This window comes from Falco rusticolus, chromosome 2 (genome assembly GCF_015220075.1).
Source record: "Falco rusticolus isolate bFalRus1 chromosome 2, bFalRus1.pri, whole genome shotgun sequence".
Classification (NCBI taxonomy): domain Eukaryota; kingdom Metazoa; phylum Chordata; class Aves; order Falconiformes; family Falconidae; genus Falco; species Falco rusticolus.
In genome coordinates, this window is record NC_051188.1 from 26131824 (window position 1) to 26155025 (window position 23202).

At 36.7% G+C, this 23202-nt stretch overlaps 1 protein-coding gene across 6 annotated transcripts in view; it reads left to right on the forward strand.

Moving 5' to 3' along the window:
• Positions 1–23202, forward strand: part of NBEA (neurobeachin) — a 509705-nt gene that overhangs the window by 414587 nt on the left and 71916 nt on the right. For all 6 annotated transcript variants that reach the window (XM_037377448.1, XM_037377449.1, XM_037377452.1 and 3 more), the window contains 3 exons: positions 275–390; positions 8583–8695; positions 18265–18405. In XM_037377448.1, the coding sequence (XP_037233345.1) occupies positions 275–390; positions 8583–8695; positions 18265–18405 (370 nt within the window). The remainder of the gene's footprint in view (positions 1–274; positions 391–8582; positions 8696–18264; positions 18406–23202) is intronic.

The following is a 23202-nucleotide window of genomic DNA, read 5'->3' on the forward strand; positions in this document are numbered from 1 at the left end:
TTTTCCTGCCAGTCTTTTAACCAGATTCAGAATAAAATAAAACACAAAATATATTATTTTGAGTGATTACAATGTTGTAGTACTGGTAAAATAAAATACAGATCTTAATTGTAGTAATTTCTCAAATAAGGGTAATAGTGTATTCTTGACTTCATTAAACAAAATAAAAAAGCCTCTGAGAGAATCTGAAATTAATCACACTAATAATGTTGCCCTACATCTTAACATTTAATGAGAATCTTAAAAAAAATCATTCTTTAAATGTATTTCCTAGGAGAATCTCTCTGGCCACTCCCCGACAGCTTTATAAATCCTCCAACATGACTCAGCGCTGGCAGAGACGGGAGATATCTAACTTCGAATACTTGATGTTCCTCAACACTATAGCAGGTAAGGATTCTGACTCTTTAATCCTTCATAATATGTTTATGTTTGTCAAAGTCTTAAGCACCGTGACTTGATAGAATTCATTTATCCCTCTAGAATTCAGCTGCAGCTTTACGATAGATTCTGAAACACACACATTAAATTTTATCAGAAAATGCACAACCTATCACTGAGACTTTAGATTCATGTATTGTTGCGGAGGCAGTTCCTTGCTCCCCTCCTGCCATTTCCTCTGCTGACAGCTTGGTCTGAAGCTTTATTAGAGTCAACAAACCATTGCCAGAGAGTGTCTGGAAATAATAATGGGAAAATGTAATTTCGCTACTTCATCATTCTCAGCAGCAACAACTAGACAGCAGAATAACAACAGTATTCTGCCTAGTACAGATGTCACCTGGATTGTGGTATGATTAGATTACAGCTTCTTTTCTCGTTTAGTTCTTTGAGGTGAAATATAATATCAGATTAGGTATTTAAAATGAGAAATAACTGCTTTAGACATCCATTTGTTATTGGCAAAAGAAGAGCTTTTTCTGGCAATTGTCATTAATTAAACATTCGCGATGGCATTATTCCTTTCACCTTTCCCTTTTCTACGTGTTAACTCCTGTGGTAATTTTAAATGTGAAAAGCAACAGTTTTCTGCACCATATACAAAGAATTCCAGGAGGTTGTCTGCTATTACAACTCCTGCCTGTAGCACACATGCTGCTTATGAACCTGCCTGTGGAGAGCCTTCCTCAGACATTTCACTCCAATGAGCTTTCATTTGAAACCCAAATTAAATTCCACCAGGCATCACTCTGTACTCTGGCGTTACAACTCTCATCTTTACTTGGTCCTGACTTTTATGCTTGAGGTTATCCTCAGGCCAGATGTAAGACAAATGTGAGTGTGAAACCCAAAGGTAGCACCTGTTACACTGACCATTCCTGAGGACAGTCCCAACTGCGTTCTTCCCAACAGGGCAGTGGCAGAATTCAGGAGCTGTCAAACTCACTTGCTTTGAACCTTTAGGCTGTTGTCTCTATGCTTATATGGTAGTCATCTTCCATGCATCCGGTCTTATGGATGTTAATAAATGTGTCATCAAATTATCCCAGTATGATACAGAAGTGCTACCGCTGAGCAGCTGGGAATCCGAGGGCACGTTTACCTTGTGCAGTGGAGCACAAAGCGGAGTCCCTGAAGCTATCGGGGACCTGGGCTGGAAAGTCTGTATGGTGCAGTCCAATGCAGGCTCACCAGCTTGGTTCCCAAGCATTATAGCCACAGTCCCGCAGACCTTTGCTGAAGGAAGGAGCCCTGCTGAACATTTATTACCTCTGGCACAGTGCCACAAGAATGCTGCTCTCCTGCTTCTGGACACTAGCCTGCCTCCAGCCGTTCTGCGTCTCTTGCACATCCGCTGCTCTTGTGGTGATGAGGAAACACAGGCAGAGCCTCGCAGGCTCCCTGACTGCTTCACCCAGACTTGGAGGATTTACTGGAGAGCTGGGAAGTTAGCCTAGATCCCCTCAGTTCTTGTCCAATACATTTTCGATGGGACTGTCCTTCGCTTGTAATTTCCTTTTTATATATACATTTCTTCTGTAAGCAGTGTGTTTAAACTCTTTAAATGAGAGTAGACAAGAACTGAGCCAATTTTTGATAAATTACTTTTCATTTTTAGTCAGTTTAAAAATCCAGGGTCATTTATTTTTAGGTACATCACCAAAGCATCCAAACCTGGAAGACATCATTATGTCTGAAGTCAATTAGGAATTGCAGTGACTTACACTAAAGTATCCATCAGTAAAAAAGCTTCACCCTGAAGAGGTTCCTTCAGAGTATCTCAGAGTTCTGAAGAAAATTGTTTTTTAACCTGTTGTTTCATACTAGTACTGCTAAGTAGGCTTTACAGCCACACACCTGGGTGGTTGCATGAGGCCAGTTTCTCTTGATGTCATTCAACTGCCTTACAATAGGATGGCCTGACATTAGCGTTCCAGGTACCACCTGCTGTGCCTAAGGTTTGGAGGATTAGTGACTCAATTTTTTTTCTTTGTCTATGAGCTTGTACTGTATTTGGAAGAGCTTACAGCAGCTTGGTCAGTACCTTAGTGCTGTCTCTCTCTGGCTCAAAGCACTTAATTTCTGGCAGATTTTTTTGTATCAGTCTCTTACTGGTAAATCTCATTTGTTCATGTAATCTCATTGTTGTTAATTGCATAAGCTCACTTGCTCATTTTCACAGTATTACCTACCATTTTATGAAGTACTTCAGCAATGCATGATAAAATTCAAATTCAAATTTAGGTAAAGACCATACTCCCTGAAAGAGAGGGAGGAAAATTTGAGTCTCTAGAAGAAATTCAGCCTAGCTCTTCGTCTCCATCTTGTATTGACTGACCTATTTTATAAAATCATTCTTTTTAATGATGCTACATGATGCCCTAGCTCTGATAACACGGAACTGATAACTGTCCCAGTACATCTGTTAAACAGAAGCAAAATCTCTGTGCACTGTAGACACTGTAGGACCCTGGGCAGTCAGAAGAAAATATGGGATTTTCTACTTTGTACACAAAGATAGAGTATTGAATATATTCATGACCTCCTTTGCCAAGTAAAGACATAGCACATATTTTCTTTTCTTTCTTCTTTAGAAATCCAATTTCCAAATATATTTTTAATTATACTCTTTTGTAATGAGATCCCATAAGAAATATTTCCTTGAAAGATACAACTTGTTTGCCAGTAATTGTTCATGTAGACAGTGATGGCCTAGTTATAGACTGTAATTGTTTGTTTAAGCAGTGTCTTCTTTTCTAACAGTATCATTGTTTTTAGCCATTGAGAAATATGTGAATCAAAGGCTTTTTATTTGTTGCTGCCATTTAGCTCCTACTGGCTTATTTGGCATATCTGAGCCATAGCTTAATCACTTAAGAAATGTGGAGGTTTGGCACTTAAGAAATGTGGATTATCTGTTGGGAAGTGATACATAGGTCCCTTCATTGTTTTTTCTCCTCTTCCAAGTAAACAGAGGTCCACTAACAAAGTGGCTTAATATGCTCTTTGCTGATTCTTTGTAGCTTCCTTTCTTCTTCAACTGTGCTTAATTAGCATCTAGCCCTTTACAAAACAGTAAGAAATCACTCATGTTTTCTTGTGATCCTTTTCTGAAATTATTCAGGAAACAGCAGCCTTGGAAGAGAGACATTCAGGAATGAGGCTGCTGACACCAACTCATTTCTTTTGTTTGTGGCATGCAGATGGGTCCTTTCCCACAACTGGAATTTTAATTCTTTTAAATCCTACCTACCTTGTCTTTTGCCTGCTTGTTAATACTGTTAATTACACAGACTGTCTGGTCTCTGTAGAACAGAGCCACTGAAATAAATATACGGATCTCTCCTTAAATCTCTCCCTGGTTTGCCAATATGTCTGTCCTGACAAGCATGGCCCCTGGCTATTCTGTAAGTTTTTAATCAATGTTTGAAATACTGAAGTGTCCCCTTGGAAAAAATCCATGTTTCTATGACTTTTTTTTTTTGTTGTTGTTATCATTACATCACCCTGTTACCAGCTCTGAAACATTGCCCGGTTTCATTTTTAGTTTAACTTTTTCTGTTGTGATCTGTACTCATGACTTAATAAGTCTCTGCTTCAGCTATCATAGTTCTGTCTTTCTCGATAATTTCCTCTCCAAGACTATATGATTACCATCATTTCTGCTGGCCTGATTGCAATTTCAGTTCAGAATTGCTCTCCATTTTCAAGACTCTCTAAATTCTTGTTTCAACCTGCTTCTCTGGCCCTCTACCCAACTGTTTTCCCACCTCTCTAATCTGTTTCCAAGGTCTTCACCTCTTTCTGTCCCTCTTTTCTGACTCGAGCATATATCAGCATGTTTACAGCTCTGGGTTTTTCTCCCAAAGGTAAACACTGCACTCTGCTACTTATCAATCAGTCTCAGTGTTATACTCTCCATGTCCCTGGTTTTTGTTCTGGTTGTGTAGACATAAGTCTTCCTGGCCACCTTCCCCCTCCTCCTACCTATTGCCATTTCAGGGATCCTTTCACTTTGAAGGCTTGGAAGCAGCTATGATTATACTAATTGTCCTTTCTTCAGGCACTTAGGAAAAGGCCATATTGCATGTGATCACCATGTATGTCAACTGAACCCTCTGGGTGATATAGGGAAGAGTAATTTTTACTTTTCGCAGTTACAAGTACTTAAAAGTAGTCCCACCGCAGCAAAAGGAATCAAGAGGAGTGGGAACAAGAAGTCATTTTCTAATATAGTTAGAAACAACTGTTTTAGTTAGAAGTCTTGTTTTCAAATCTTTCTCACTGTTTAACTGATTTCTGCTGTTTTTTCCTTTTCAAATGGCAGAATATGAAATATGTGTTTGTATTTGTATTTATTGGAATTTTAATTCTTTTAAATACTATGTGCCAAAGCTTTTTAAAGTTTTATATAATTATCCGCATAATTTTTGTAAGCCGTTTCTTGTACTGGAAAGGGATTATTTTTAAAGGTTTGTGTAAAAAAAAAAAAAAAAAAAAAAAAGACATCTTCAGTCAGGTAATAAATTCAGATGAACATCTTCCCCCTCCCTCTTTTTTTTTTTGCCTGTTTAGCATTTTCCACTTTTTTACTCTGTGATGTACAAGCCCTCACTGGTTAATTATGTATATATTTAGCTACTGCATGTGTTGGGCTTATTATTGTCATCTAATTAGATGTAACTCGAACTACTTGCTTCTAGAAAAATCATTAAAAATTCTTTCCTAATGACCTAGAGATGACAAAATGTCTGTAAAGTGTGAAGAAGCAGACAAGCACAGGAACATCGCTCTTAAAGAGTGTTAATCCAGATGCTGCAATCATCTAATTAAACAATATTTTGCTGTCATTAACATTTTCACCAAGGAATTGCAGTTATAATTTCTTTGTCAGCTGTCTCTAGCTCACTTTACCTTCAAAACTAAAGTGCCATATAAAAACATTAAATTGGATGGTTTAATTAAAAACTTTTTTTTAATGAAGAAACATATCCAGTATTTCTGAGATCTCATTTACTATGCCTGTTTTATTGTTCAAGTAGATTAGTGTCACAGGCTTGCGATATTTAATATTCAGCCTTTAATATTAATCTCTGTAAGCCTACTTGGAGGGAAATCTGAAGCTTCTGAAAAGGTATAGGGACTACCAATAGCAATACAGGTTTATGTTTTATATTTATTTAGCTAAAGAAAGAACCAAATAATTCTTGCGGGAAGAACCAGACAATTGATGAGACGACTAAATATATTCATCTGCTGACTTTATGCTGAAAATAATCATTGTGAAGCCAGAACAGATCAAGAAAGCATTCCTAATAAAGTTAAACCACTAATATTTATGCATGTTTAGAATTAGGGATTTGTAATCCCATTATAGGCCTAGATCACTGTCCTCCACTCAGATAAGCATAGTTGTGTGGTCTTATCTCATCATGTAGGTTTGGTCTCCTTTCACAATTTAAATTATGGTTCATCTTCTCAAGCCATTTTTATCTGTTGGCGTTAAAAAGAAAACTGGTGAATTGAGAAAAATAAATTACTAACTTTTTTCTAAACAGATTAATAGCTACTCTTAGTAGTTAATCTCTTCATAAATAAAACATGTTTTATAAATATTGAAGTAGGAGAGAAGTAAATATTTTTTTCACAAGACTATGGGTATATTTATCAAATACATAATCATGAAGGCTCCGTTGTTTGTAGCTTATCCTACCTAAGATGAGACATAAATTGCTGCAAATTATTTCTCATCATGGGGTAAAAAATTGCACACAAGAGTTACTGCAGTGTCCTGAATGGGGCTAATTCCACATGATAATTTGTTTGTGTGTCTGTACTATAAGTAACCTATCAAAACCACACAGCAAAGGAGAACTCAAGTACAGCAGCTAGGCTTAGGGTTGCTCTTTTCTTGTGCTATTCACATGTTTGTGATTTTCCCATGTGGAACAGGATCAAAGAGTCAAAATCTTATTGACTGAATATTAAAATTGAAATGAAATCAAATTAATATCAAAATTCATTAAAATAAGAGTATGGAAAATCTCAATTGTGAAAATAAAAATAATTTTGGATAACCCTAAATTTCCTTTTGAACTCTTGCAAATGTTCTCACATTTCCAAATGTTTCTATAAAGTGTTTTCAATGCGAGGTCTTTATTACTGTGAACACTTTTCCATAAAACTTTTGATTCTGAAGAATCTTTAGTCTTGTTTATGCTTTTTAATAGACTACAGTCATTTGAGTCATTCTCTTCCTGAATCTTAAATTTATTTTAGTCTGCTCTTTACGTAAACACAAATATCTTTCTTTTGCTGAGGCTTTTGCACACTCTTCTGGTTAACCTAACTGAGGATTCTGATGGTAAGAAAAACATTTATTATATACAGGTATAGTGTTATAAAGGCCATATTTCATAAAACCTTGAATTTGACCATCTCAAGAAACTTTAAAAATTGTATGTAACTAATCCCTTGCAAAAGAGGAAAATAATATATTGATTTGGCAGATGTGGAAAATGAAGCAGAGCTGTCTTACTTCAGGACATCTAGACGCACCACCCCCCACCCCCCACCCCCCAACTAAAACAATTAATATTCTGCCAGAGAGTACCTTTCTGTTTCTTCCCTCACATGGATAAATTCTGGTGTATTTCTTGACTTACTTTTTTGATACTCATACTCATTTTTTATGAGAATGGTTTTGCAGTCACTTATTTTTGGTATTAAAGAAGGACTGGTTTTGTTTCTATCCATCTTTATTTATGTGTGGCACACTGTACTGGTATTGCTTTTTTAACAGTTGTATTTGCACCTCAGTTATTTTTTTATATTCTTGTGAACACCTATGTGCTCAAAATGTAAAAATGAGGACACACAGTTGTTAACGATATGCACTTTTCCTGTTTTCAGTGAAACTAAGTACAAAATAGAAACATTCTCCTTGTCCATCAACTTCTATTAAAAAAATAAGGTGTTTGTAGAGCAGTGAAAGTTTCACATTTCATTAAAGCAGAGCTGATTTTTGTGGAGAATTGCAAATGCTACTCAGAACAAGGAAGCCTGTGTTTTTCTGTGCCGGGTTTTGTACCCCAGGAATCTGTCCAGAACCTGGAAGGAAGCAGTTAGTGAGACAGGGCTGTAAATCTGCCGCAGGACTGGGAATTGTTAACCTGGGTTATTTCAGTCTGCTAATTATATTATATAAATACACACACACATATATTTATGACCTGATTTTGTTTTTTAAGACTCATGTTGCATATTGTGTGGTTCTCAGTAAATCAATATGGTGGATGGCTCTGTTACTAAGCAACTTCATTTGTCTTATCACTGAAATGTTAGATACTACTAACCACCAGCTGACACAGAAAAAACAGTGTTTCCCAAACACAATTTTTCTGGTAATTAATTCATAATTTACAGTTCACTTCAGTTGCAGATTGTTCTTTTGAAATTGTATCTAAAGATGGCTTTTGCACATGTGAGCTGCTGGGATGGTATTGATGTTTCTTTCATTATGTTTGGAGAGGGTGGCCTGGGGCAGTCAGCTTAGGCTTTTAGGGGAGGAAAAATGTTTTTTGATTTTCAAAGTGCTTATGAAATAGTGTTAAAGCAAACATGACTTCCTCCACTTTGATTCCACTATTGCAGCGAAATCTCACTTCAGTGAAGAAGAGCCATGAGGAATAATGGATTAATATTGTCTATCTAGGGTAGACCTAGATTTTCAAACCTCAACTTTATCCCCTTGCTGTTTGGAGTCTCATTTAATCTTTGCCAGCTAATGATACCCCATGCAGTTGCTAGGAAAATAATAGTCTAGTGGTTTTAAATTTCAACATTCATGCTATGAAAAAAACTTAATGCAAATAAAAAGGAAAGTGTTTATTGGCATATGGTACATTTTAGATTATCTTGAAAAATACTGCGCTCTTTATATTACGCTGATTTCTGCATTGACTTCTGAGTCAAGATAAGTGCCTCTGAATGGTTGCTTTTGTCTGGAAGATTTATACCTGATTCTGTCAAGTGGTGGGAACTGGGAGTATGTGATGCAATAGAAGTAACTGCTAGATTGTTTTTCAGCTGAAGTAGTGGACACTATTTCCTACTTCTTAAAACTTTTTCTTTCTTAATAGGACGAACATACAATGATCTGAACCAATACCCTGTATTTCCGTGGGTCTTAACAAACTATGAGTCTGAGGAGTTAGACCTGACCCTTCCAGGAAACTTCAGAGATCTTTCAAAGGTACGTGTCAATTCTGTTAAAGACAGCCAGCACTTTTAGGAGGAGATTTTGTTTTATACTTATAGTCTGGCTAAGTTAGTTTTTTATCTTAAGTCAGAAAAGTCTGAAATGGGCTTTTCTATTTTAGAATCTTTTTATACTGAATCTCTACATTATGCTGCTTTTGTGTCCCTGACTGATCTGGTTCCAAACCTGCAACTCCTCTGTACCTTCTGACTTGCGGATCATGAATGTGTCAGACCACTTGATCTCACTAATTATCTCCCTTAGATTGTGAAAGCTGGTCCTTTGGAAATAAGAAGCTTTGGCTAATTTTTCACTTCATTTTTCAGTAGACGAGTAATGTAATAGCAGCACCTCCTTTTGGTTTAATGATTATTCAGTAAACAAGTATTGTGTATTTTAGATCCTGGAGTATCTCCGCCCTATCGTTATTTGTGGTTTTTGTCCTCTAGCCAGACTCGAGCAGTTGGTGCTTTATAATAGAACAGTTCCTAGTATTTGTTTCTCTAATAGCACCAGACTGCCAGCTATACCCAGCTCTGATACTCTGATTGTGTCAACAGGCTGGGGAGAAGGTATGTTCTGGCCAAGCATAGCAGAAGTATATGGAGGGGCACTACTTTTGGCCAAATGGAATAAAGGCAAAATACAGGGTTTGAAACTGAGTTGTGAGAAGTATCTTTCCTGGTTCATGTCAACTAGGAAAGTGTATGCACTTTCTTACCGGTGAAGGTGGGTAGCCTCGCAACATCCCCAGCAGGAATTTCTTGCAGCTTTCTTGCATCCTTGCTGCAGTTCCTTAGCCAGGAGCGTGAAGTTGCTTGTACAAGCTGAGTGAGGCTCAGAACCACAGGAGGCTGTCACTCACTGACTTAAGGAGTGAGGCTGGAGAGGAGAGAGTGACCCCCAAGGTCTGTTCTGCACCCCTGTGCTGCAGCCCCTGCTTTCCCTTCTGCTGCTGGTCAGGGATGAGAATTTCTGGGGCTTCTGCCTTAAGTCTGCTTTTCTTCCTCCTCTTCCTGCAAGCACACGTCCTGGGCAGCAGCAGAAAGATCCCACCCTGGGCATCCCACAGTCTCATATCCCTGTTGGAAAGTGTGCTTGCAGTACCTCCAGATGTAACTGCTCCTGGAAGCCTACTTTTGTGAGACTTCCAAAATAATTTGAGTAGAACCTGATTGCGTAATAGCAGATGGAGACACCTAGGTTTCCTCTCCCTTTTTCTTAGATAAACAAGTAAATAAACGCAGAAATTAAACTACACTCAAAGTATACCTCAAATGTAAACAAATTGGTTGAGACTCTACTTATGTTGTGTAAAACTTCTGACACAGTATTTCACAGTATTATAGATATGTTTCACAAATATGTTTTTCAATTTTGTAATGCTATTGTAATCTGTGCCAAGAACAATAAAAGAAGCTCCACAGACATGAGTTAAATAAAGGCCAGTGATCATCTTGCACTTGCTAGCATGTATAAAAATATTTCTTTTGGAGTTGTTTATAGTGATAAACCTTTCATTATGATGCTTACACTTTTCAAACTCTCTCAAACTCACTTCTTTCTAGTATTAATAGCACTACATGTGGTGAAGTGCAACAAGATTAGTCAGCGTCTCATGAGTCCGTCATGAGGTACTTAGTTTTGCTTGGATCCAAATTTTTATGGCAGCCTATTAAGGTATGTAATTGCTACAGGAAGTAGCTTGATAGTTGAATAGATAGGTTTTCCTCATGAGTTAGTAAAGACTCATTATGGAATTAGTGCTTGTATATCTTATTAAGTATTGCTGCACTCCTAGTAGTGCTCTCCCTTAAAAGGAAATGTAAAATCAAGTTCCATGTTATTTACGTTTCAAGAATCCATGCAATGTGCACAGCAGTATTTTGCTCCAGGACATTTTCTTACCCAATTTGATAACTGCATTCTCTTATTCAAAAGCTGCCAGTGGTTTCCTCTGGAAAAGCTAGGGTTTTGACCCCTGGAAAAAAGCCTACACTGAACTAGTTAAGGAGAATGGTCTTTCCTTTCTGGCAATATCTGAGCTGCATTTACCTCGTGGATGTGTGAGAGAACATGTGTGCAATCTATGAAGTGTTGTGAGATCCCTCAGGATAAAAGGGTGTAATTATCAAATGTTTCCAGTGTTCATTATAATAGCATCTGATAGGTTTCATTTCACAATGATTTTAGATGGGAAAATAGATTAATGACTTTTTGTAAAAGGCAGTGGCCAGTTTAACATGAAATGCCTTACTTTGTGCACTTGGGCTGTTATGCATTGAAACAGCAACCTGTTTCAATTTGTGCATTATCAGTAAAAATCTTCAAAATCAGAATGTATCTGAAGTATTTCTGTGGCAATTCTGTTTTCATTTTCAATATTGTCCTATATCTGTAGGCAAGCCCCTTCTTTCCTTGTTAGGGAAGTGAATCCTGAGTAGCCCAGTGCTTAAAAGCAGGAGTTAGTGATTTATTGTTCATGTTATTGAACCGGGATGTGCGATCAAGCCTCAGCCAGACCTCTGGGGCCGGCACACACAGTATCCTTTCCATGAGGAGCCACTTCCTTCTGTCAGGTTTTACCCTGCAATGGAGAAATGTTCTTGCGGATCTGATGGCAAATCAGAACCTCCAGCTAAGCTGTTGATGGATAAAATCTCCTTTGTTAGTTCCTGACCTTCTGTCTTCCTGCAAGTTTGCCCTTCTTAGGTTTCACAGAGCCTCTATCCTGAATATTTAGTAACTAATACCCCTCAAACAATCTTTTGAAATTATTTGGAATTCTAACACTATTGCGTATGTGGCAGAAGCCACTAAAGCAATGAAATTTAAAGAGAAAGCACCTATCATGCTTTGTTTTGTTGGTTTAAAAAAGTTCTGGTAGTTAAATATAGATGCTGAATCTAACTTCTAAAAAAATAAATAATTTGTGTATTATCTCACAAAGTTCGTGCAAAGCTCCAGTGTCAATTATGATCACTGACAGTACTTTTGCAATTTTTTAACCTTTGATTCCTAGGCTTTCTGAATAAAACATGTTACGCCACTGTTGCAACATCACAACTCCTGAGTGAGCATACACGATGAATGCAATTCATATGTTTTGTGGAAATGGAACTAGATGTGTTTGGCTTGCTTATGGTGTCAGTGACAGAGTAAAACATATGCCTTTTGCATTTAACTCAAACTTAAATATTTACATTACTGCAAAGCCATCTTGAATGTGTAACTTGTTCTTTCCTTCCATTTAATTTTATTCAGTTTTTATGTAGCGCTCCTTATTGTGGTACTTTTACATCCAGATGTTGCTTGTTCTCTCAGAACAATTATATTTAAATATTAGCCTGAAAATTCCTCTGCCCTTTTTCTTTGAAATGTTTGGAAATTTCCCTATCAAGGTTTTTCTTTTGCTTTTAGTTATAATTTGAAATCTAAAACCAGGGCCCATGGGCATGGAAGGTGCCATAGCAGCAGGATATATTGGACCACTCATTTGATTAGACAGTGTAGGCTCAAGTTTTATTCATTACATATACAAGGTTAAAGGTTATGTTTATTGTTTGACAGGATGAAAAGCTAATGAAAGAGGCTGTCATAGGTACATAGATTATCTTTTCACTATCAAACCACCAGGTGATCTGCTTATTTTCTTCGTCACTGAGATTTCCTTTGGAAGAATACCTGTGGTATTAAACATTAGTACAGGAAACGTGTATGCAGGCCTTACTGTACACTGAGGTTTTCAGGGTTTCAGCACACTTAAAATGTGATATGGTTTGTTTGTGCAAAATTGTTTGACTTTTACTCCTAAATTTTAGTGAATGCATGGTTTTGACATGCTGCATTGTCCCTGCTCATTAAAGTGTAAATGGGAATTTCTCCTCATTTACTTCCAGTCATACATCCTGTTAAATAAAATGATTTCTTCACCAGGCAAAGTAATACTAATATTGACATGTGTATGAAACATCACACGCCCATTCATTGAGTGGAAAAAATTATATTTTGTTAATATAGAAGGTGTTTGACTGACGGGTGGTGATAAGCATAACCACTTTTCCTTATTACTGTGCCATTTCAAGAAAAGGAAGTGATAAAGCCCCAAGGCTTCTAAATGTAATAATGCAAATGAATGCATCGAAGTGTGAATATTTCAAGGGAAACCACACTTAATACTTCCAAAAATGTGTATGCTGTGGAATGGAGTTTATGGGCTTATCAAGAGCCACTCACTGGAAAAATGAGATCAGTTCCTGTAACTTAAACTCCTTACCACACGCAGCCCTACCATCAGAAGGAAAACGAGTTTCTCATTTGGTTTAAGCCACACAATTAAACATTTTCTTTTCTTAAATAAAATGTTAATTTACTGAGTGAAACTCCGGTACTTTGAACCTGCCAGAACTCATATTTGATAGTGTTGATATTGGTATGCTGAAGAAAAACTGTTTACAAATTTGGATAAAATTATGATTTATTTTACACTTTAAAGTACCATCCTAAGATGTCCTACTTAAAGGTTGTTGTTTGGTGTGGTTTTTTAGTAAAAAAGCAAGCAGTCAGGAAAAGCTCAGTCTGTATTGAGCTAGAGCCAAACAAAGCCATGCTCAAGATTTCTTTTGCACCCAGCCACGATATTGCAGAGCACCTTACACACCCACACCCAAAAAAAAAAAAAAAAAAAAAAAAAAAAAGCTAAACAGAGAGATATAAACAGGTAAGGTAGTTGCTGCATGAATTAGAGTCAAGATAAGCAGAATATTTCAATGGCTGGATAAATTGGATGCTACGTTCAGTTCTGCTCTCATGAGAGAATGTAGTTCTATGAAGATAGCTGGCAAAACAGTAAATATTACATGAGCTAACATAACATGTCCAGTGGATATAAACACTAGATGTATTGACAATACATTGGTTCAAAGGCCAGATGTCTAAAGAGATTAACCAGATAGAAAAGAATGACATGAATAGCAGTGTGTTTTTAAAGTTAAAGTAAATACTTTATTTTTAAATGAAAAAGGAGCATAAAATAAACTCAAACAGCAGCTTTTAGTATATCAGAAGTGAAGTGGCTGGATAGACATTGTTATAAAGCGAGTTGTTTTGCTTGGTTGGAGTAAAGAATATCTTATAAAACCATTTTATGAAAAGTTAATACTATTTGGTATGAGTCCTTGCAGAGGGATTTTTTTAATAAAAAGACAAACAACATGTTTGGAAAAAGTATTTTATAAAACGTCATAAAAAGAACTTTTTTTTTAACGTTCAGAACAATTTGTGAGACTCAAATTCAGCTTCTGTACTAATCTTATGGTTAAGGTACTGGACTGAGACATAGGACATGGGTTGAGCTTTGCATTTGTATTGTTTTTGCAAGTCATTTTGACTAGTTCACACAGCAGCAGGTTCTTATTGAAATGGAAATAAAATTACTTTCTTCCATTATGTTAAGATACAGAGATTGATCCATAAATAAAATTTATCTCCATTTTATAGCCATGGTATTAGATTAAAACCTGACAAAACCTCAGACTTTCTGGGCTGAGAATGGCACAGTAATGCTATGGAAAAGTGCCCAGAACTCCACATACCCTACACATTGCACAAGAAATGTGAGAGACTACTGTTACTGTAGATCTTGTCATCTAGCAGGATGATCATCTAGCTATTTACTCATCAGAGTAAACCAGGGTTAGCTGGTACTTTGTGCAATTGAGATTTAAAGTCTTTACAGAAAATGTATGTCTTTTAAGAAAGGATGAACTGTTAGCATTTCTTTGGGTAACAGCATTTTCCCACATGGACATTAGAAAACCACTAAGGAAGCCAGGTACAGACCTCTCTGAATTTACTCCCTACTATTTTATTTACAGAAGGTTTTGCTTTCAGAAAATGCCTGGTCATTTGGTACGCACAGGCTGATCTATTTGTGGTTAATCAACAAGTATTTAAATTGCACAACAAAAAGATGAGAGAAATGGGCACTTCCTGTTAGCATTTCCAGTGTGTATGGCTTCCTGCATCAGGGGACATTCAAGTCCTCTCTGTTAATGTGCGGAGAAGTGTTTCACATAGGGGTCTCCATTACTGCACAGAAAGGGAGAAAAGGGGGATCAGATGTTCCTTATATTTCTTCCCCACAGGCCAGAAATAGCTGATGGAATGCTGAACCAGAAGCTGCAGTTGTATGAGTCTGGGCAGCTCCCAGCTCTCCTCCCCATGCAGTGCTGCGTTGAGACAGCTGCACTGCTGCTGGGATTCCACTTGTCATCCTTGCATACATGGTGGTGTGTTTGCATGCCAGCCCCCCCCCCCCACTGGCTCAGGGATTTCTAGCACACCTTTGTATTGCAAGCTGTAGTTATTCCTCAGCAGTTTACTTGGGACACACTAGAAATCTTTGTGGAATGACAGAAATGAACCTGTATCTCCTGAATCCCAGGCTACCATCCAGATCACTAGTTCATCCAATCTAGGATTTGTCCTGAGGAGTCGAGGTGAGACTTTCTAGCTGAAGACAAGATCTACCTCACCCTTTTGTTTCTTTCTTTCTTTCTTTCCTTCTTTCTGGGGCAAGAAAGGGTAATTTCCAGAAATGATTCTTCCCAGAGATTTTCACCTGAAAATTTCCATACCGTTCAAGAAAGGAGATGACTCTCATGATATTTCACTTAAAGAGTCCATTTTATTCAGCAGATATTTTGTGCATTTCAGCATTTTTCTTCAAATGAATCTGAAAGTAATTGAAAGAAAAATGGATTCTGACTCTGAAAAGAATATTGATGAGGATGAAGGAAATCTTCAGAATAGGGCTTTTTACGTTTATCATTTAATAAATTGAACATGTGTCTTCTGAAAGTAGATTATTTTAGCTACTTGTGCAGGCATTTTTACATGAAAATGGGAATGCACCATCTTACAACCTTGTATCTTTTATCTTTTAAATTGAAATAACACTTCTCCCTGAAGAAACAGAAAGTGTGATGGTGTGTTTGCATTTGTGGTTTGTGTGACTTTGGAAAATTCTTCTCAAGTTCTTGAGAGGAAGTACCTTTTCATTAACTACTCTGCCTCTCTATATATTTATATATATATATTATTTATTTAAAAGGGTTATTTAAAGGTATGGGTTAAACTAGTCTATAAAATGGAATACCTTATGATTATTTTTGAGCATCAGTTATGCTTCTCAGTTCATGTTACTGTAATCAATTTACACTGAAGAATGGAAACACATAGCTTATTTGATGAAAGATACCTGATCAGCTTCAAATATATTTTGAAAGGCCTGGAGTTGTGATTTTCAGTCTTGCATTGATCACCATATCCCTTCCCTACTGTGGCTTCAAACATATATGTATATTTTGGCAGATGATGCCTCTGTCTTCTGTAGCCTCAGAACTCACTGCAGCGTAGGGTAAGATGCACCTTCACAGTGAAGGGCAGAGATACTGTCAGGGTGTTTGTCTATTGCAAAATGCAGTCTCACCGATTTGCCTGCCAGTTTGTGCTTCCTTCTCAGAGAGGGTGACATCTCCTGTTAACAGGTGAGAGTGTGAACTACTGCTTTAGCTTTTGAAAAGCACAGTTGGGGACTGGAATTTGTCCTGCCAGAGCAGTGGATGCACAGTACCTTAAACGAGGGTGGTATCGGCAGGTCCCATGCAGTCCCTGAAGCAAAGCAGTGTCCCGATATAATTTAGCAAAGTGCATGTATCTGGCACAGTTAGTCAGTCTTAATAGGAAAATAATGTCTTTTAATAAGATACTCCGTCAAGGAAGTAGCTGAACAACCATTTTTATATATTGGCAACTTATAGGCTATAATAATGCCAGCGTATCCTGACAGTGGCAGGATGTGTAACAAACCAGAGTATAACAAAAATGCAAGTATTTGTTTGTTTGTTTGTTTGTTTATTTATGCAGTAGTTGGGAAACATGCCTGGAAGGTGTTAGGAAATGGCTTATACTTACTTTTTCAAGAATGTTTCATAAGGTCTTGCTGTGCAATCTGCACCAGATAACACTGATCTTTAGGGATTACTCATACATTTTACATGTATGAGAAAGCTATTAACATCTCCATGACACAGCAAAGTATTAGGCATCCAGAGTGTTTCATGTGAAAAACACTGAAACCATAATGTTTTAAAATGTAAGTTTTCATCAAACACTGCTATTTAAAAACAAACTGTAATATGTAAAATTGGTAAACATCATGTTCTTTGTCAACCTTTTTAACAGCCATCTCAAAAAACATAGCAGCGCTGAAGGAATAAAATCCTTGTAGCTTTAAAATTGTTGTTACATATGCAGTGTAGTGAAACCCATTGATTTGACCTTGTACTGGTATTTCCATTCCAAATGACTTTGGATTTTAACTCACTAGAAGAATTGTGGGGTGGAATGAAATGGGAAAATACCTGTTAGCATTTTGAAAAAGGTCAAAGACCTTGAGTACTTTTGATTTCAGGTTGTAACTCCCTTAGTGATATCAGTTCTAACTCTTAATTTTTGATTAATACAAATAATTATAGTAAGTTTATACTATTATTTGGTGCAGAAGTATGCAGCCCTTTAAGTATTAAACTGTGTGTTTGATTAATTTTACTACAAAAGCTAAAATCCGAACATTCTTTGCAGATAGTAAGTATACTACTGCTATCTTATCTGGAAATACACATTCAAGATCACTTACATATTTATTTCAACAGTTTAGTTACTTTCTGTTGTATTTTCTTTATCCTAGTGACTTTTGTATCACACAATAACAAATATCTTTTGCAAAAAAATTTCTGAGATAAAGTGAGTTAAAAGAACCCTAGAAAAGCATGTATCCCTTGAGTAGGCACATCAAAGCCAACAGTTCCTACTACTGTCTTACATTTCTTTTGTTTTTTAACTAATTTATAGAGGTTGTCTGTAAAGTATGGCCAGAATGGACTTTGAATTTGTGAATAATTTCCATATTGTATTGTATTTAAGTATAAAGCTTGTTTTGTTCAGTAAAACATGGCTTTGTTCAGTCAGAAAGTACATCCAATCCTGCAGGACTATGCATGTTTTTTAAGTATTTCTGCTTAGGATCACCAGACACCACCAGCAGTTCCGTGTGAAATCTTTTCATCATGAACTGTGCATTACAAAGTATCCTGTGTGAGCAAAAGTCAGTTTTCATTAGCTGTGTGATTATGGTGAATGACAGCAACAGAAATATTAGTTTGGCCTCAATGCATTTTAAATGCAGTTTTAGAAGTCTATTTCCAGAACAACGTTACTGAATTAATTGGGAAACAACTCATACTTCAAGGTCTTGAAAGTTTGCAGATGTGGATCACTTATATTTGTCAATTAAAATAAGGAAAGTCATAAGACTTTCAGTACACAAAGCCTTTGAAAGAAATTTCTAAGATTATAGCAATCTGAAGGGATTACTACAGCATGGAATGAGTTTGGTTGCAGTCTCCTATGTAGTGAATCTTAATGCAGAATTAACCTATGACATTTCAGACATGCTGCCCTTCAGCCGATAATATATTTGACCTCTTATCCCTTTGCAGCCTATTGGTGCTTTGAACCCAAAGAGAGCAGTCTTCTATGCAGAACGGTATGAGACGTGGGAAGATGATCAGACTCCACCTTATCATTACAACACTCACTACTCTACATCTACTTCTACATTGGCTTGGCTTGTTCGTATTGTAAGTATTTCTAGATCCTGGTTTTCATGAATATCTTTATCTACAGCATTTCCTCTGTCACTTACCACTATTTAGATTTTTTGAACGAAAGTACCTTTCTATCAAAAGCTTATTGTTCTTCCCTACCTTAAAATCTTAGAATTTCTCTAAGTATACTGTGTATACTCATCATTTGTAGTGATCAGGCAGTCCTTCCTACCCAAACAGCCTGAAATACAATTTAGACACAAAATTGTGGTGGTGTAAGGACACAGACAATGAAGAAAATTCATGTAAAACTAAATCCATTTTTTAAAAAAAGTCTCTAGACGATGCAGAAAGCTGCTACTACTTGTATATTCATTTATTATTTTCCAGTTAGGGACAGGTATATACAACATTAAAGAAAAATCTTTCATAAGAAGCACATTAAGCTGTCAAATTGAGGGGGGAATTAAAGAACCAATTTTATATTAAAGCAGTACAGAGCAATATTTTATACAAATGAACTATGCTTCTCAATGAATAAACAACTTAACAGTTTTCAGAAATGTAAGAATGTGGTTCGTAACTTTCATTTGCTGTTTCAATTCTGGAACCTCATGCTTATATACTATCCTCAAAATCAGACCTAGGGAAAGGGGCAAAACTTCAAAGATAGAATGAATCTGAATTCAGTTTACATCTTAGTACAATGAATTACTGAAACAGGAGTGTTGATGAGAGACTTACAGTTTCACAGAGAAACCTGAATTAATGAAAAATTGGGTTGCTATGTAATTACTGAACTTAAATTACACCCGACCAATAAAAATCTGTAGCATAAGGTATATTCTAAGCATGTTTCACACACAACCAAACAAAGCAGTCGCACAAAGTGTAGCATCTGAGTTTTCACTCATCTCATCTTTCCTTAGACACGTCCTGTTTTTCTGCTCAGAAGGGAAGAATTCATGTGTCTATGATTTCAGGATATACTTCTTAACCCGTGGGAAACTAAGCCTTGATTACACTCCTATACGGGGTGATCACTGTACTCCTATTAAATGTTGCTAAATTATTCATGTACTGTGAATACTTTTAATGGTTCACATGTGCTTCTTTGTTGCCTTAAAGTATATTGCAAACAGTGGTTTTATTTGCACGTTTATCTATTAATTTTGGCTGCTATTCAACAAAGGTTCCCCTCTTGCCTGTCGGCAAATTCTTAGGGCTGAAAGTCTGCTTACAGGCTGGATGTACAACACACCAAGGAGTATTCATTTCCTGTATTAGGCTAATGCTGTGTCATTTTTACTACTGTTGTTTATGTAATACTGTAGGTGTTCTTGCTCTCTTTCTCTTCTGTGCTAAAAGAGGGAGCGAATAAGGTCTCTGCCTTGATGGCCTTGCAATATAGACCTGACAAATTACATCTGTTAGAGCAAACAGCATATGTGAGAATAGAAAGCAGAAAAGAAAAGGAAAAGCAGTGCTTTCCAGGGAAAACAACATAGGGAGAATTTAAATATGGGGGCACACCTAGACGGGTGTTTTAAAGGTTATTTAAATAGGAGTGACCAGCAAGGAAAAGCAATCAGTAGTGGGAGGAGACAACATAAGTGAGGGGGAGACAGATGTGGGGAAAGTTTAAAGCTCAGAAAAGGGGAAAAGTAAATAACGTGGTGACATCGGATAAGGCTGCATATGGAAACCCAAAATAAAGATTTGAAAATAAGAGTGTACAGAGACAGGAAAAGGTTATAGTGATGGGGATTATAAAGTCATAGTGATCCTTAGAGAGATATTTTTGGCTACAAAATGAAGGATGAAAAATCCTAAGGGAGAAGATTATGCCAGTGAAGTTGATAGATAATGCTAAGTCACATTTCTGGAAGTTAAAAGTAGGATTTCTTGCTCATTAATTTCTTGAGCTAGTGTTTTGGTATGAGTTTGTGAAGACAACTGGGTAAGAACATTTTCTAAAAGGTAAATGATTGTTTGGTCCAGAAAGAGGAAGGGGACAGTAGGAGATGCAGGGATTTAGGTAGAAAAATGCTTTCAGTATTTTAAGAGATTGGAGATAATTCATGGGAAAAGATGTGCTGAGGAAGGGGTTTTGGTAGAAGGTTACGACGAACTGAGAGTGAAAGAGAGGAGTGGAAAGTAAAATCACGGGAAAGACTGTAGACCAAAGAACAAAAGAAAAGGGAAAGAAAAAAGTGAGAAAATGAGAGAAAAAGAAACAAGCAAACAAACAAAGTGTACTGGGAATGAAATAATCTACATAGAAGCAGAACAAAGCAGTAGTGAGTAATGGGGATCAAAGGGGAGAAACTGCTTGCCTAGAGCTTTGTATTGGAGGAAACAGTATTTGCAGTAGGAAAGGAAGTTTCAGCCACTCTGAAGTATGGATATAGAGAAACATGTAATTGCCACAAAACCTTAATTATTTTTTTTTTTCTTGCTTTTTGGCTTTGACAGATGCAATCTGGTTCCTGTCAGTTCTCTTCAAAATATTGCTTGTAATATCATACTTCTGAGTCAATTCTGTGATAATCTGCTCCCTACTGCTTTATATTTCCCTCTGTTGCTTTCCTTTATCTGATGTATCAGGCTACTTTTATAAAAGGCACTTTATGCCTTAGCCTCAGTTCTGTCCTGTTTAATTGATTTTGATATCATCAGTCACTGCCTCTGTTTTGTCATTAATAAATTTTTCATTGGCAGTAGAGTTTTCTTTTTGAGTTCTTTTGTGTACTGAGTGTCCGGTAAAAATCTGTCTTTAAAAGTGACCTATTTGATTATGTTTTTAAAAATATGACAATAGCTTATTATGTAATATGTTGAAGCTATTGATAATTAGAGCAGGTATAATACTTTTATTATTATTTTTGTTCTTCTTCTGCTTTCATTGTACATAAGAGAATAGGGTGTAATCCTTAACTGAAGCCATGAGCTACTAATCCATCTGCTAAGCTTCTGTTTGTATTTTCTACGAGCTGCTTGTACATGTCTAGGTGTGCTCCATTCTCTCCTGTAAAAATGATAGGAGGAAAATTTAAGCATTTTCAGGATAAGCAATGTTTCAGTTTCACCAGGCCATATATCAGATTGGTTATGGTCACTTTTGAGGGTTACACAGCTGCCCCTGAAACTCTCCCAAAACAGTTCTTAAATTTACCTGTACATGTTTATTTAAACTGATCTATTGTACGTTTCAGAGCACTACATCATATTAGAATTCTGAAAGATCAAGAAACAATCCTCTAACTGACTTCATAAAAAATGAACTGAATCACAGCCTAGAAATATTTAATGCTATAATTACAAATGAATCCCACATGATCATAGAATCATAGAAGTATTAAGGTTAGAAAAAAATCTTTAAGATCATTGAGTCCAACTGTAATGCTAGATGTAAGGATTTTTAGAAGCCTCCACATGAAGTCTGAAGTTGTTCCATGAAGTTACTCCTTTCAAGGAAGAGTATTTGTTTATCCCTGAGAAGATACAAAGAAAAAAACAAACAAAAAAAAGCTTTCAAACAATATGCTTAGGCATGGTTACTGAAATCTCCTGTCTGTGAGAGATTAGCAAGACCAAAATCAGCTATTTCTTGAAAGTGATCATCTTGCTTTCCGAAATTGAGTGGTAGATTAAAGATTAGAGAACTACTTCGCAGAGATAGATAGTGAATGTGAAAGTCTACTGTATTGTCGTCAGGTTAATAATGATGATTAAGAACTAACAGAGAACACCATGATTTATATAATATTGCCTTCCCCTCCTTTGAGGTGTTACTGAAATCAAACCATGGCTAAACATTTTTGCACATTGCATCTTTAGATCTAAACCTCCAAAATTCTATTTATTCCATGGGAGCCAACATCACCCACAAGTTTGCTCCAGCAAAGAGAATAAAAGGTATTCTGGAAAGGGATGAACTGTTCTGTTGACCTAGTTCCATTTTTGTATAAATGAAATTAAATATTCATAGTTTATGACTAGATGACCTTACCACCTGGCTCAAGAGTCAGTTTTTTCACATGCTTTCTGTCTGGGTCAGTGAATATTTAAGTTGCAGAAGGCAGAACAGTTTAAACCAAGAGTGCTACGTCAGGATGCCATACTCCAGTGACTTGAGTGCCAACCTGAAAAGTGGACAGAAGAAAGCAGAAGAGTAGACAGAAAAAATAATTCTGACTTGAATCATGTAGAATGTGAATATCAGCATTGTTTTCAGATTTTTGGGTGAAATAGGTGAGAGTTATGGTGGTGTTGGATGGTCTCAGTAGTTGCTGTTGAAGAAGGTTGTATTTGTGTCAATCGCTTACACCTTCATTGAAACAGAGACCAGTATTAGAAAGCATGATTCTCTAATGTGGTAGTCAAGAAGTTTGTTAGGGTATAATAGGTTTCCAGTTTCTGTTATGACCAAGTACTTGTACAAAGTAGAAGAAATTCTGGATTTATTATGAGTCAGATCTGACCGAGCTGAAACTAGTTTTTAGTGGGGCTCAAAGGTGGGGAGAACTTGAAATTCTTTTGTAAACAGAAGTGAATCTGAGTCTCATTTTCGGTAGGTCTGAGCAGTATAGTCAGAGATATGTCAGACAAAAGGTGCATGTCACTGACAAAGCTCCAAATACTCTTTCCTTCTCTTACAAATGGCTGAAAAGACATTTTTGTGCAACTTAAGATGTCTTATAATGACACATCACTTCCTCCTCCCTCCCCTACTCCCACCATAAATGATTCAAATGGGACGAGGCACTGTTAAAAGGGGATGGAGGGAGAGAAGTGCTGTTGAATGGAAAAATTCCGTGTTCCCACAGC